At 39.6% G+C, this 14,711-nt stretch overlaps 1 protein-coding gene across 1 annotated transcript in view; it reads left to right on the forward strand.

Moving 5' to 3' along the window:
• The window catches only part of LOC109993127 (cullin-1), a 28,370-nt gene that overhangs the window by 11,933 nt on the left and 1,726 nt on the right, over positions 1 to 14,711 (forward strand). Inside the window, exons 2-20 of the mRNA XM_020645937.3 lie at positions 2,161 to 2,569; positions 5,581 to 5,755; positions 5,865 to 6,032; positions 6,751 to 6,801; positions 7,022 to 7,112; positions 7,935 to 8,098; positions 8,225 to 8,387; positions 9,048 to 9,178; positions 9,538 to 9,645; positions 9,766 to 9,872; positions 10,211 to 10,259; positions 11,037 to 11,168; positions 11,328 to 11,445; positions 12,243 to 12,319; positions 12,769 to 12,887; positions 13,062 to 13,167; positions 13,324 to 13,371; positions 14,266 to 14,348; positions 14,470 to 14,575. Of these exons, the coding sequence (XP_020501593.1) occupies positions 2,430 to 2,569; positions 5,581 to 5,755; positions 5,865 to 6,032; positions 6,751 to 6,801; positions 7,022 to 7,112; positions 7,935 to 8,098; positions 8,225 to 8,387; positions 9,048 to 9,178; positions 9,538 to 9,645; positions 9,766 to 9,872; positions 10,211 to 10,259; positions 11,037 to 11,168; positions 11,328 to 11,445; positions 12,243 to 12,319; positions 12,769 to 12,887; positions 13,062 to 13,167; positions 13,324 to 13,371; positions 14,266 to 14,348; positions 14,470 to 14,575 (2,136 nt within the window). The 5' untranslated portion in view covers positions 2,161 to 2,429. The remainder of the gene's footprint in view (positions 1 to 2,160; positions 2,570 to 5,580; positions 5,756 to 5,864; positions 6,033 to 6,750; positions 6,802 to 7,021; positions 7,113 to 7,934; positions 8,099 to 8,224; positions 8,388 to 9,047; positions 9,179 to 9,537; positions 9,646 to 9,765; positions 9,873 to 10,210; positions 10,260 to 11,036; positions 11,169 to 11,327; positions 11,446 to 12,242; positions 12,320 to 12,768; positions 12,888 to 13,061; positions 13,168 to 13,323; positions 13,372 to 14,265; positions 14,349 to 14,469; positions 14,576 to 14,711) is intronic.

Genomic DNA, 14,711 nt, shown 5'->3' on the forward strand with positions numbered 1-14,711 from the left:
CACCTACATACTGCATATTGTTTTATTAAAAGAAGCAAACATCAATATTTTGTTTTCCCACGTCTTTGAAAGCAGCAGCAGGTCTGTCTTGTCACTGACGCTGCTCAGACGTCAGGCGTTCATTCATTGTCCGACACTCGCTGACAGAGACAGGAAATGCACAGAGCAGGTCAATCAGCTTCCTCCCTTCGTGGTACTAACTGACTGTTGCACTTGGGCTAGTCTCTGGCCCTAATAGCTGTGAATGGCAAGAGAAGGGCAGCACGGCATGCCTGCTCCTTCTAAATATAGAAGTGCTGCCTACATGGACCCAACAGTTTCTGCCCGCACAGCCTCCCTTTAGTCTCTGATTCTCTCATGCTGCATTTAAACAACAAAGCTCTGTTTCTTTCTGGGAGACCAGTGCTATCTTCCTGTAATATTAAATGCTGAGTAATCACAATTATCTCGGTTTGGTACCTGCGTATCCAAATTCAACATGAGCCCTTAAATATTCTTTGTATCTCATTGTTTTATTAAGCTGTTTGTCTTTCTTCCCATCTTTTGTTTTCATGCTGCGCAACCAAAATGATCATGTTTGCCTCAAGAAAAAAGTATCAGATTTTGTTGGTGTTGTGGCAGGATAAAGAATCGGCTGCAATTTAAGATTATTATCGTTAATTAATTCACCACTTACACTGTATTACCCAGCTTCAAACACCTTGTTTTGTCTTGTCTAACTGTGAAATATAGAATGATATTGAGCTTGAAATGTTTTAATTGTTCTATCAGTTGGGGCTCCTCACAATTAAATGTTTTCTCTAAATCTATGTCAGGTGTTTTTAGAAAGAAAATTAGGTTGGAGTTTTTTTTTAATTAAACGTGCACATCAATCAGTATACATTTCACTCTCTTTTATGTCTCATCTCTGTCTGCTGCTTTATTTAAAACAAGTTGAGGATTTTCACTTTGGGACATCACATTTTTTGTTCTCTCTGTCCTGACACTACGTGCCACCACGTTGCCTCAATTTGTTAAAACAATAAAAACTGTGCATCTCTGGCTCTCTCTGTGCCTTAAAAGGTGTTGATGCTGCAAACTCCAGCTCTCATTTACCTACCACTCTTGTCCTTTGGGTGGGGATGAAATTACAGCTTTAGGTCGATCTATTAGCCTTTAATTTTGCAGCCACCATGGACAGACATCAGTGTCACTGTCAAACCAGTTGAAATTACTCTTGTGATTGTGTTGCAGTCCTGACCTGATATTGAGCTGAGGAAAAATCTGTTAATGTAGGAATTGTTATTCTTGTCTGAATGATTGTGAACAGATTCACAAATGCCACATGTTTCTTTGTACATTGCTGATCAAGTTGAGGGATCAAAGCATAGTGCAACTCACTGATGTACAATATTCACATGCAAAAAGGCAAAGTAATTTGGTGCATTGTGTATTTGGAAACGTATAACTTTTAAGAGCTTAACATGGAAAAAGTGAAGTATTTTGCGGATACTTAATTGTCCATTAAGAGACTAGCTAGCATGAGTGGAGTGCAAAATTAAACTAAGACAGTAACAAACAAAACTTACACTTAGCCAAAAATATATTCACTCTACCTTTGATTTTTTTTTAAGACCTGCACTTCTACATTGTTTTGAGTTATCTCCCCGTTATAGCATCAAGGCTGTTCTCCAAAATTGAAGAGGTAACATTAATTTGGCATTTTCAAAGCATTTCGTCTTGGCCTAAAATCCTTAAACAGCATGATAAAAGTCTGTGCCCTGCTCAAAGCTCTAGATTAGGCTTAAAAGTAAAATGTAACTCTGTGTCCAAACAGAAATGTGGAAGACATGGGGACTGGGCACTGATTTTACCGTACTGTTGAGGGAAATGAGGGAGGCGTTAAACTGGACTAATCTGTTATTATCTGCGTGACGTCAGAGTCTGTCAGTAGCGTGTCTCCAGGGATCAGAGCCAGGTGTCTGAAGATAAATCCATATTACCTCCCTGACAGATTACTAACAAAGTATTGAGGAAACTGAGACTTTTTTATTATGTTGTGATTTTAGGAATTACAATCAATCCTGAAATGATTTGTTGTAGCTTGTTTCGAGGGCACAGTCAATCAAAGCTAAATCAAAGATTGCTAATAATTTTTCTTTACCTTTATTTCTTTTGAAGGTCATCTGGTGAGGAGTGCCAAAGCTTTTAGGTGGAGGAGTGGCAGACAGCGCCACCCAGGTGTGCAGAGTGGGACTGCATCCCGCTTCACAACTTGTCGACCAGGTTCCTGAAGCGCCTCAGCCGCCGCCAAATGGACTTCGCACTCTGAGAGCAGAGCTAGTCAGGACAGAAACCAACTGAGGAGAGGAGCCGGGGGACAGCGCCCACCGGAGCAGGAAAGGGAGGGCATTCTTCATAAGGGAGAGGAGAGGACGAAGGGCTTCATAATGTCGTCAAACAGGACCCAGAACCCCCACGGACTGAAACAGATAGGCCTGGACCAGATATGGGACGACCTGCGAGCTGGCATCCAGCAGGTGTACACACGGCAGAGCATGGCCAAGTCACGCTACATGGAACTCTACACGTATCCTGAAAGAGCAGGGGAGGGTATCGCTGCAGAGTTTTGGTTATAGTTTGATGGTCTAATAGAATTTTTCTGTAATAATTACTCGCAAAACAGGAAATTAATTGGCAACAGTTTTGTGAAAGTTTTTAACTTTTTCTATAGTCAGGTGAAATTATCTGGAATTTGAAATATGAATATTTGTCATTATTGTCATTTAAAGGAACAAATGATAGAGGAAATTATTATCACATCTAAAGAACAAAATGTTGGCAATAATATATTTTTCGTAAATAACCATCACTCCTAGCAATGCTACAATACTTTCATGCCAGGGTTCAATATCTACCTCTCTTTTTTTTTGTTCGCAGTTTTCGGTTCAATTCCGTTCTGACCGTCCGTACTGTTGGAGTGTTTGTTTTTCGTAGCCTATTCTATTATCAGCAGTTTTAGGTAAATTTTACAAGAACAGAAAGGGGTTATGAAAAAACTTTTAAAAAAAATAATTCCAAAACAATTTTTCATTATACACATTCCTGGTGTAAAGTGAAAAGAAGGCAGCGTCTAAGAAGTGCCATGTATACCTGCTGTACAAATAGAAAGACATTTCAGTATTTTAAAATATATAGTTTCATATACTTCATCCCCCTTCTGACCAAAGTCAGCAAAGGCCCGACTATCCGATGGATCCAAAGATTATCTTGTCAGATTCTCCTGTGGTCTGAGATGTGTTACAAGTGATTTTAACGTCCACAATCTGCTCTGAAGACAATTTGACAATTTGAAATCATAAATATTGAACATGTTCAATCAGAAATCCTGTGGTGTGGGGAGAATACAGGGAACGGCCTTGCTAGGACTCTGAATTGTCACGCGGAACGCAAAAATAGCCAACAGACAACAGCAAACGCAAATCATTAATTTAGATGGGTGTCATAAATTCAGGACCAACTTGTTGATTTGTGGCAATAACATGAGTGTTTATACTATGTGACTTGTAAAACAAACCACAATCCAACTGACGAGGAAAGGATTTGGACCAAAATATTTAGGATGTAACAGCTAGCCACATTTAGCTGGACCATCATATTTGTTTCCATTTAGGTGGCGTTTGTCCGCGCGGGATTACAAAGTTTTGATAGTCGAGACTCTGGTTGTCGGTAAATGAATTGGTTTGTGGTGTGCTGAGTTGATCGTCTCGTTGCACACCACACACTATAAGAACGGCACTGTTAATCACGCATGATTTGTTGTCACGTGTGGGGTCTCTCACATTTTCAAAATCGTTTGAGATTTTAACAATCTTTTAATGTGCCAGGTCCTAGTTTCAAATTCTGCTTCCCCTGTACTCCGTTCACCCTCACCCCGTCAGCTGGTAACAGCTGGTGTCTGTGTATAACAATCAGCAGCATGTTAGTAACGGTATTGCCTGCTGCAGTCAGTTGCTGTAAACTTAGACAATTTCCATAGTGTTTCCATTTGTCTAGGCGATGTGTAAAACAATGTTTTCAGACATTTTTTTGTTTACCCTCTTCCCTTCCTTGCTGAAACCGAAATGTATCCACACCACTGATTTGAAAGATGGCGGTGTTTCTTCATACTGCTGTCTAGAGCTGGGTATTGTCCACAACCTCACAATTCAATTTGATTTCAATTCTTTGGGTCAGGATTCGATTCGATTCGTATCAATATGCTTCAATATCGATTTATTAAGACATACAGATGACAGGAATACCCAGATAACTTATCACAGTGCTTTCTGATATTTGTTAAATAATTATGTATGCATTGTTTGTATGGGTTTAGAACAAACTTACTCAAAAATGTATTTTAATGTTGCATTATTCTTTAATAAACAAATAATAAAGCATTACAAGTACAGCAAGTACAGTATGATCTAAAGTGCACATTTGTGCCTGAGCTGAATTTGAAGCAAAATCGTTAAACATAACAGTGCTGGAATGAAATGTGAAGTGCACAATTGTGCCTTACCTGAATTCACAGTGCCCCTAGTGGAGAGGGGTGTCATTACAATGAAAAAAAATCTATCTCAGGATATCCCTGAATAGATATTGAATTGGGAAAATAATAATTGCAATGCATTGATGAATCATTTTTTTTAACGTTACTTGCTGTCTCTCCTCATCGCTCGCCATTTAAAAGTAGTTTTTTAAAATCTGACACCAGTGTTGTCAGCTTCCCCTAACACGCAAAACAGAGCTAATCTGGAGAGAATTACTTGCATGCATAGAAGCTAGTTTTACCCAAAAACTGAAAATACTGCAATTCACAAGTTCGTATGAAACAGTCAATGTCACACCGAACAGTTCAATTTTATATCCAGAATTGTTGCAGCCCTAATCACTACTCTGTATTTTATTTACTGTCAGTTTGACACTTGTTCAGTCAACGGTCAGTCTTGTTGCGTGGTGTTGTGTACTTAATGGCACATGTCTGCTATTTCCTTCTTACCAAGACCAAAACCTGTTTGATTGCGGTTTGCCAATGCAATGAGTTCCAGCAGAAAAAATTAGGCTTGAGGACGACTAACAAACAAAACTAAACTTCAAGTCCCTATGAAATGAAAACTGCATTTTCCCTGTTTAAATCATGTGTTCCTGTGTTAAATGTTCCTTTATCTGCCAAATGTATTTCAAAATATCACTTAACTGATATTTCTTCACCAAAATAACTTTTTTTTTTCCCTCTTCCTTTTTTGAGGTTTCTCTTCCTGTAAAATGTTTCAAATGTCTGATGACTCATCCTGCACTCAGAGGCGTTAACACATTTTTCAGCTAATTAAAACAATCCAATCAAATTAATTCCAACCTTATATCCCGCCTGCTGTCTTGTGCCTGGTTCTATACCGTTTCAGTTGGAAATATGTTCAAATGTTTTTAAAGATGGAACTATGGAATTATTTTAAGATTACAAACATGACCAGCAGATTTTATTTCAAGTACAATGACAAGGATTTCATTATGCCTGTGATGTGCAATATCTCTGTGTTTATTCCTTAACTTCTCCCTCAGACATGTATATAACTATTGTACCAGCGTCCATCAGTCCAGCCAGGGCAGGGGCTCTGTGCCTCCAGCCAAGCCCTCCAAAAAGTCCACCACTCCGGGTGGGGCTCAGTTTGTAGGCCTGGAGCTCTACAAGCGACTCAAAGAGTTTCTGAAGAACTATTTGACCAGCCTGCTCAAGGTGAGGGCACAGACCTTAGAGGACCGAATAACACTTTCATTTCCAGGATGTCTTAGATTCGTATAATCTTGCTGCATCATTTCTCTTCCTGTCGGGCTTGGTCTTTCAGGATGGCGAGGATCTAATGGACGAGTGTGTGTTGAAGTTTTACACCCAGCAGTGGGAGGATTACCGTTTTTCTAGTAAGGTCCTCAACGGGATCTGCGCCTACCTCAACCGCCACTGGGTCAGACGAGAGTGTGATGAGGGACGCAAAGGAATCTATGAGATATACTCGGTATGTCTTAGATCTGTTTTCAGCACTTTACAGATAGTTGTGGTGCCTTTTTTTTTTTATCTGTGCTCTATGCGTATGAATATTTTGAAAGAACTACAAATCATTTTGGAAATACCTCAGTTGATTTCTTCAGCAGGATCAGCTAAATTGTCTGTGCAGGCTGCATGTTTGACTTTGGACAAATGCAAAAGTTAACATGTTTTAATCAAAGTGTTACTTCTATACTTTTTGATACTTGTTTTAAAATGATACATTCTCTTATTTTAATTTCTAATATAGTCAACAAAGCTTGGAGGATATTTCTAACCAGTATGTTTGACTTCCTTTATGTGAAATCATGCACTGAGAATTATGAATATCAAATAAAACGATGTGATGCTTAGAAGGTCTGATGTGACAGAGGCTCTGTGTTTGTGGTTTGTTTTGATACAGCATCACTTCAAAATGATTTAAGCAGGATAATTTAATTTTTATAGTTTAAAGAGTAGAGAATGGGGCCTTTGTCAGAGCCGTGTCCTGCTCATACAAAGTGTTTCAGGGGCTTGAACTTCACTATAAAAGACGGTGATTTAAGTATTTTTCAGAGCGTTCTGGTGTGATGGGGATTGTACTGACAAAAAGGGAAGGCGACAAACAAACATGAAGTGTCAACCTTTTAACCCTCTCACTGTCTCCCCCTCCTCACCCTCCCCCCTCTCACACCTCTGTTTCCTCACAGCTGGCACTTGTGACCTGGAGGGAGTGTTTATTCCGACCCCTCAACAAACAGGTGTGTTTGTTTTGTTTATATAGGAGTTGAGTGACAAATAACGACTCTCACAACGGAGTGATTTAAGAAATGTAAACACATTTTGATTAATATTTAAAGGTTCTTGTTTAGCTTGCAGGTCTTAATCCTGCCTGCTGTGCCATCTATTTCCTTCATTTATCAACTTGTATTTGAAATGTAAGAATAATGAACAAATTATAAACAAAGTTTTCTTTGATAGGTAACAAATGCTGTGCTAAAGCTGATAGAGAGAGAGAGGAACGGCGAGACCATCAACACTAGACTGATCAGTGGTGTGGTCCAGTCATACGGTAGGTCAATACATACAGCAGCAAATAAAAGTAGACCACCTGTTCTTTGCAAACATTAAATAAAGAAAGAAGAAACTTTAATTCATGGTGGGAAATTGGCTGGATTAGCAGTTTGTGAAATCAGCTGTAACTAAAGTTTAAAGATTGGACGGCCTTCTAGTCTCTCTATCGCTACTAAACGTTGATACCATCTTTTGTGAATGTAAACAACCCAACAGCTTCATTTGGCCTGTCAGGCTCATTTTAAACTATCTTCAGTCTTAAGCGTCATCACCAAAATCAACATAAAGGAGCAATACGTAGCTCTGACACATAGCGTCTAAACTTGGTAAAACCGCAGTCCAACTTCAAACATTGAAGAGAGCTGTCACCCCCTGCCCCCTCCTCCCTAGAGTTGATGCACGTGCAGGTTGCCATGTCGTGGACAATGACACTTCAGTGTTTAACAAGCTCTGCATCAGTGTTGCGTTATAACATATTTACATTTTAACAAAAACATCTCCAATATTTATCCTAGTTTTACCACGTTTCTGGTCGTGGAACTTATTGGAAAATGCTGAAGCATTTACGTCAGGTGGAATCGGTTACATCTGAACCAGTTAGCTTGCCCTCTTCCATCGCTGCAACCTCTGTTGGTTTGCTGTTTTCCTGGCAAACTGAGAGCCGTCCAAAAACCAGAATCGAAACTTAGGGGACTAAGGTTTATAACAGGTGATGCAAAATTTGCATTATCTGTGTCTTTGTTTAATTTGAAATATTTGTGACATTTACAGCTAAACTTGTTGTTAAATTAACACCTGTTTTGTCTTTATCTCTCTTCAGTTGAGCTTGGTCTGAACGAGGAGGACGCCTTCGCCAAAGGCCCCACGCTGTCCGTGTACAAAGAGTACTTTGAATGTCAGTTCCTCACTGACACAGAACGTTTTTACACACGCGAGAGCACAGAGTTCCTGCAGCAGAACCCCGTCACTGAGTACATGAAGAAGGTGCGCTGTGCTTTTACCTCAGAAACATAGTCAAAAACTGTTCACTCATTTTATTTTTGGGATGAAAACTGTGTCATTGTGGTAACAGTCAAACTAAAGTAACGGGTGCTTTGTTGTCATCTTCAGGCGGAGGCTCGTCTGCTGGAGGAGCAGAGGCGTGTGCAGGTTTACCTCCATGAATCAACCCAGGACGAGCTGGCCAGGAAGTGTGAGCAGGTCCTCATAGAGAAACACCTGGAGATCTTCCACACAGAGTTCCAGAATCTTCTGGATGCCGACAAAAATGAAGGTAAACCTGCAATTTCTATTTTAATGTGTGTGGTGTCCCTTTGTTGTGCCTGCTAACTCTTTTCTGTACTGCTAATATTGACTGAGCAGCAACACCAGGGCTCCAATTTTGAGTCAATTTACTACCTTTATACACATTTACACCAGCTCATGGACAGATCCCTTTCAATAGGTGTGGGTTTGTGGAGCTCCAGTTGTGTTTACATGCTGTGCTTTCCAGTGCTTCCACAATGCCGTAACACAGTGGGAGTTCTCAGACAGAGACACTAATATTCAGGCCTTGTGGAATCAATATATGTACAAAGGCTTAATGACAGTGGAGCTTTGTTATGGTGCTGTTGCGGAATTGTATTATGAAAATGTCTTTGTATCAGCAGTGTGATGCCATTGTTGTCATGATGGCCTAAGCCTTTAGCAGTGTACTGTCCAAACACCTTTATGCTAAAAAACTAAGAGTTTTCTTTATCCAACCTTAATGTGTAGAAAATGTGGCCATGGAGACACCAAATGTATCTAACCTCTCAAGTTATCTTTTCTTTTCTTTCTTTCTTACCAAATGGTTTTTCTATAAGACCTCTGTTTTTAATGTCACATCGATTACTGTCAGTACGATTACCGAGCCCTGCTGATAATCGTTTTGTCACTCTGTGTCTCATGTCAGATCTGGGCCGGATGTACAACCTTGTGTCGCGGATCACAGACGGTCTGGGTGAACTGAAGAAACTTCTAGAGACTCACATCCACAACCAGGGCCTGGCTGCCATCGAGAAGTGTGGAGAGGCAGCGCTCAATGTACGCACAGCGTTCTTACCTTTGATACTTGAACCATCTGCTTGCTGATTTCATCCATCAAAGCCTCCTTCAGTGTGGACATAGTCAGCTTGGAGTCTGTCAACAATAAGAATACAAGCCTAATAGTTATGGGCTGTTGCTTTTTCTTTCTCGAGTTATTTAGGCACCAGTAAATGTACAGGAATGTGTTTCAAGAATGTTCGTATGAAACTGTTTACGTTTATTAGTATGACTTCTGTTTTGTTTGTCTTGGGCATAAATTGGAGGACGACAGTTTGAAAGAAAAACTGTTGGAGCAACTTGGTCAATAATACAGTTTCAATCATGATTGGTACCAAACATGCCCGTAATTTTTCCAGGACCCCAAAGTGTACGTCCAGACCACTCTGGACGTCCATAAGAAGTACAACGCCTTGGTCATGTCTGCCTTCAACAACGACGCTGGCTTTGTGGCGGCACTGGACAAGGTCAGAAATCACTCAAGTTGACTTTACAGCAGAGAATCCAAACATCCCTCCTCAAGAAAAGACAATAATGCAGCGTTGTAATTTTCATGTCAAAATCTCAACTTTTTTTAAAATCTTCAGGCGTGTGGCCGTTTCATCAACAACAACGCCGTAACCAGGATGGCTCAGTCGTCCAGCAAATCTCCTGAGCTGCTGGCCAGATACTGCGATTCTTTACTGAAGAAGAGGTAGGTATTCAGCTGGATGTGCTTGCACATGATTTACAAAAAATGACTGCTTCCCCCCCAACCATCTTCAGCATTTAATACTCAGTGTTGTGTTTTTATTTTGAAAGTCAATGGTCAACAAGTGCAATTGAAAAGATCAGCCCCTCTAGGTAGACGGAATTCTCTGTCAAAGACCGCAGCCTTTTGGTTTTTCCTTTTCAATCAATCAATCAATCATTATTTGTATAGCGCCAACTCATAACAACCCCCTGTTGGAGAACAAACTTTTCTTTTCAGCTGCCCACACCAATTGATGATAAAATCTATGCTATTGTACGTGTCTTTGTTTTTCTCTTTAGCTCTAAAAACCCAGAGGAGGCAGAACTGGAGGACACACTCAACCAAGTGGTGAGACACTTTGACCTTTGTGTTTGCACTAATGTACACAAACACAGATTTCTGGTGTTGATGTGACATAGGGCCACTGAACTTCTGACCTAGTTAGGTTCATGTTGTAGACTCAGAGCTCTAGTCAGAGTTGAGCAGCAGAGAAAACCTATTTTGTCCCAAAAGCAGAATAGAAATCACAAAATATCTCTCATATCTTTTTAAACTTTCTGTATTTTTTTGTGGCAGTTTTTAAATTACCTGTATTCACCGCAGTCCAAATGTTTTTGTTTTTAAGGCTCCAGTTTCTGTAAAGGTAAATAGGTAAAGAACTTTTATTTATGAATGAATGGATGAAACCTTTAATGCCCTGAGGGGAATTTGTCTTGCGCCAATAGCGTAAAAACATGAAAGACAAAAACAACAACCACACAGGACAACACACAATAAACATCCGACTAAATATTTGTTTATATTTAATGACTCAAAACAACTGAAAATGTTCAGTGTGTTCAGACATGCCAAAATAAGTTTTTTGGTGTGTGTAAATTTTAGTGAAATGCATCTGAAAATGTCAATTTGTAGCTTCCTGTGAAATGTCAATCACTTATAAAGAGCTTTTTTATTTTAATAGACGCTTTACAAATAAAGTTGAAAATGTATGAAGTTGTAAAATGAAGTTGGAAGATGTTACACTACTTTTAAAACCCATTCACATACACAAAATGCAGTATGCAGCATGGAAGTATTTCTGATATCTTCTGAAAATATTTCTGAATTTTGTTTTTTCTCTTCCAGATGGTTGTGTTCAAGTACATCGAGGACAAAGATGTTTTCCAAAAGTTTTATGCCAAGATGCTGGCTAAACGTCTAGTCCACCAGAACAGCGCCAGTGACGATGCCGAGGCCAGCATGATCTCCAAACTCAAGGTAAGGTTAACACCTGCAGGGGGGGGGGCTCCATTAAATACAGAATGTCATGTTTCTGCATGAAAACTAATCCATAAATTTCACCAAGCTCTCAGCTTTGTTTCTCTGCAGACTCTAAACGTCAGACTACAATCTGGTTCTGTTTTTGTTCTTGTGCAGCAAGCGTGCGGGTTCGAGTACACGTCCAAACTGCAGCGAATGTTCCAGGATATCGGAGTCAGTAAAGACCTGAACGAACAGTTCAAGAAACACCTGACCAACTCCGAGCCTCTGGACTGTGAGTAGAGACAAACACACACCAACACATCAATCACAAATAAATCAATTGAACCTAAGGAGCATTTAGTGGCCATCCTGAAAGACCAAGCCCGACAGTGGCTAATATCAGATGTGGTTCCAAAGATTGATATTTTATTGATTTCTCAATATCACCAGAGCCACATTAGAAATTGACTGAAATACTCAGCCAATCAATTCAGATTAAGATGCGTTTGTTTTATTGTTTCACCTTTTTTTTATTGTCAAACAGCCAGTTGTGCTCATTTTATGAGCAAATGTCACTAACTGTGGGCAGGTGTGGCTCCAGTTTGTTTATTATTAGGAAGACCAGCAGTTCAATCCTCAGCTCAAGTCCCCAAGTAAACATACCAAAATCACAAACACTGTGGATGGTTTCTTTTAAAAGCAAAGTTTGTTGATATAGAAATGTACCCGACGTGACAGAGATTTAAATTATATTTAAAACTACACTGAACTGTTGCGAATCAAAGCACAATATACTTTTCAGAATTTTTATGGCCGCATGTTTTTAAAGGATACATTGTTTTATTTTGATGATTGAAAGTATTGAAAAGTGACAGAGCTTTTAAAAAAATAATACTTATTATTCATAAGACAGGTGTGTAGGAGAGGAGTGAATCTATCAATCATTGAAGGCAAACATCAGTTTCCATACCCAGATCTTGCCAATGTATTAGTGAATTTTTGACAGTGTGGAATCAAAACAGGTCATGATATTGTTTGTTGTGATTGTTTGATAATTGAATCATTTTTCTTTGTATTTATCTCTCACAGTGGACTTCAGTATCCAGGTTTTGAGCTCTGGGTCTTGGCCTTTCCAGCAGTCCTGCACCTTCGCTCTGCCCTCTGAGGTACCTCATGCACAAACATATTTTTAACCCAGTTCTCTTTGTTCTAAATCCTCTAAGTAAAATATGAAGCTGTTTATGTGGAAGTTGTCTGAGAACCCAAAAGGAGTACTTCTCCTTCTGCTTTATGAGAAAAATGCATCACCGCGGCTGTATCTTACTTGCTACAGCAGTCACACATAATTGTTGATGACCGAGTTGAACCTTCTTCTGACAGAAGGCGGCTGCAGTCCGGGATCCTTTAGAGCTCTTGATTACAGAGTTTTGTTTTTGAAGCACATAATGAGTACTTATTGATGCAGGTTTGTTTTATGAGCACCTTTCGTCTTTCAACCAGGACAACTCAAACTTTTCTTTGACTCTGCAGACTTAAGACTGCAGCAAGCCTGTAAGGGCCGTGAACACTTTATTTCTACTTTAAAATTTCCTCTTTCTTTCGCCTTGTGTTGCAGCTGGAGAGGAGCTATCAGCGCTTCACAGCATTTTATGCCAGCAGACACAGTGGCAGAAAGCTGACCTGGCTCTATCACCTGTCCAAAGGAGAGCTGGTCACAAACTGCTTCAAAAACAGGTACATGATGTGGTTTGTGTCTACAGACAAACTGCAGATTTAGGATGATGAGTCCGAGTTAAAGTTTCTGTTGATGTTTGTTGTTATCCTTTTGCATCTTGTTTGTCAGATACTTAAGAGCAGTTGTGATGAGCTGGCTGATTTCACACTGAACCTGTTGATGTTTGTTTTCAGGTACACACTGCAGGCCTCCACCTTCCAGATGGCCATCCTGCTGCAGTACAACACAGAGGACAGCTACACTGTCCAGCAGCTCACCGACAGCACACAGATCAAAACTGTAAGGGCATTTTAACGACACATCCTTAAATCTCTGATAACTTTTACTTTTGTCACCCAAGATGACTTTCAGTTCTCCTTTTAATCTGTTTTTTCTATCCGGTTATCTTTGGCTAATATTTAAAGTCCCTTCTAACTTACATTTCTTTTTTTTCAGGACATTCTGGTTCAGGTTCTGCAGATTTTGTTAAAATCCAAGCTGCTGGTGAGTAAAACAAACTGTCCCGCTACCTTTGTCTTGTGTCATTCGAGTTTCAGGTTTTAAGAAGTTCATCTCATGAAGGCAGAAACTTTTTTTTTATATCAATTAATCGCAGTTATTCCAGGATTAATCAATTAATTTTATAGCCAGGAAAAAAGGCTAAAACATGGCATAAAAATGCTTATCACCAGGAAGATGTCTTCAGATTGCTCCTTTTCTCCGATCAACAGTATGACAGCATGTATTAAATGACAGAAAAAAGCAACAAATTCAGTCACATTTTTCAGAAGCTGAGCTGAATAAAACGCAATAAATCAATACAAAATAGATATTTAATTTAAAATCAGTTTCCTGTTCAATAACTCATTGCAGCCCCACATTATTCAGATACCTCAATAAACGGCTTCAGACATGTGACCAGATCATTTACTCTGTTGACAACCTGTTAAACGCCGCCTCATCTTTATGTTTGGTAACCAGACGTATTATATCAGACTACCTCCTTCCTTACAGCCACACTCATAATCAGACCTGAAACTTTTTTGTATTTTCTTAATAAGACCAAGAGGAACATCGATATAAAACTCAAGTCAGAAGGAAAATATTCCTTATTTTAACAGATAACTGAGGCCTAAAAGGGGCTCTAAAGATGTAAACTCCTGTTCTAAAAAGGACTTGTAATTCTTGTTATGAAAACCATGAGGGCGCCCAATAAGACCTATGTTTGTCTGAGCTTTGAGTGTCTCAAGCTTTTTTTTTTTATCATCAGTGACAGATGTACAGTATGTATTTGATCTTACTGAAACCAACTCTCCTCATACTTTCTGTCAGAAAATAACTAAATGATAAAAGTGTGCAGCAACCTCACCGCTGTTTGTCCATCTGTCTGTCCATCAGGTGATGGAGGACGAGAACGCCAATGTGGACGAGGTGGAGTTCAAACCGGACACCGTCATCAAACTTTTCCTCGGATACAAGAAGTGAGAAGCCGGTTTGATTATTCCTGTTATTTTAAACTCTGATATTCCCCACAAGTCCTACACACATGATGCAGAAAAGATGCTTTAAGTTTCAAGTTTTTATTCCTTTTCTCGTCCACAGTAAAAAACTGAGAGTCAATATCAACGTCCCGATGAAGACGGAGCAAAAACAGGAGCAGGAGACAACTCACAAGAACATTGAGGAGGATCGAAAGCTCCTCATTCAGGTGACCGCTGACACCTCGACACAGTGAATGAATAAACGACGAAAAGTTTTAAATCCTTCAGATGTTAGGTTTTTCTTTAGTCCTTGTTATTCTGATTTTGTTGTGTGAAACAACGCTTCAACACCTTTCACCTTTT

This window comes from Labrus bergylta, chromosome 20 (genome assembly GCF_963930695.1).
Source record: "Labrus bergylta chromosome 20, fLabBer1.1, whole genome shotgun sequence".
Taxonomy (NCBI): domain Eukaryota; kingdom Metazoa; phylum Chordata; class Actinopteri; order Labriformes; family Labridae; genus Labrus; species Labrus bergylta.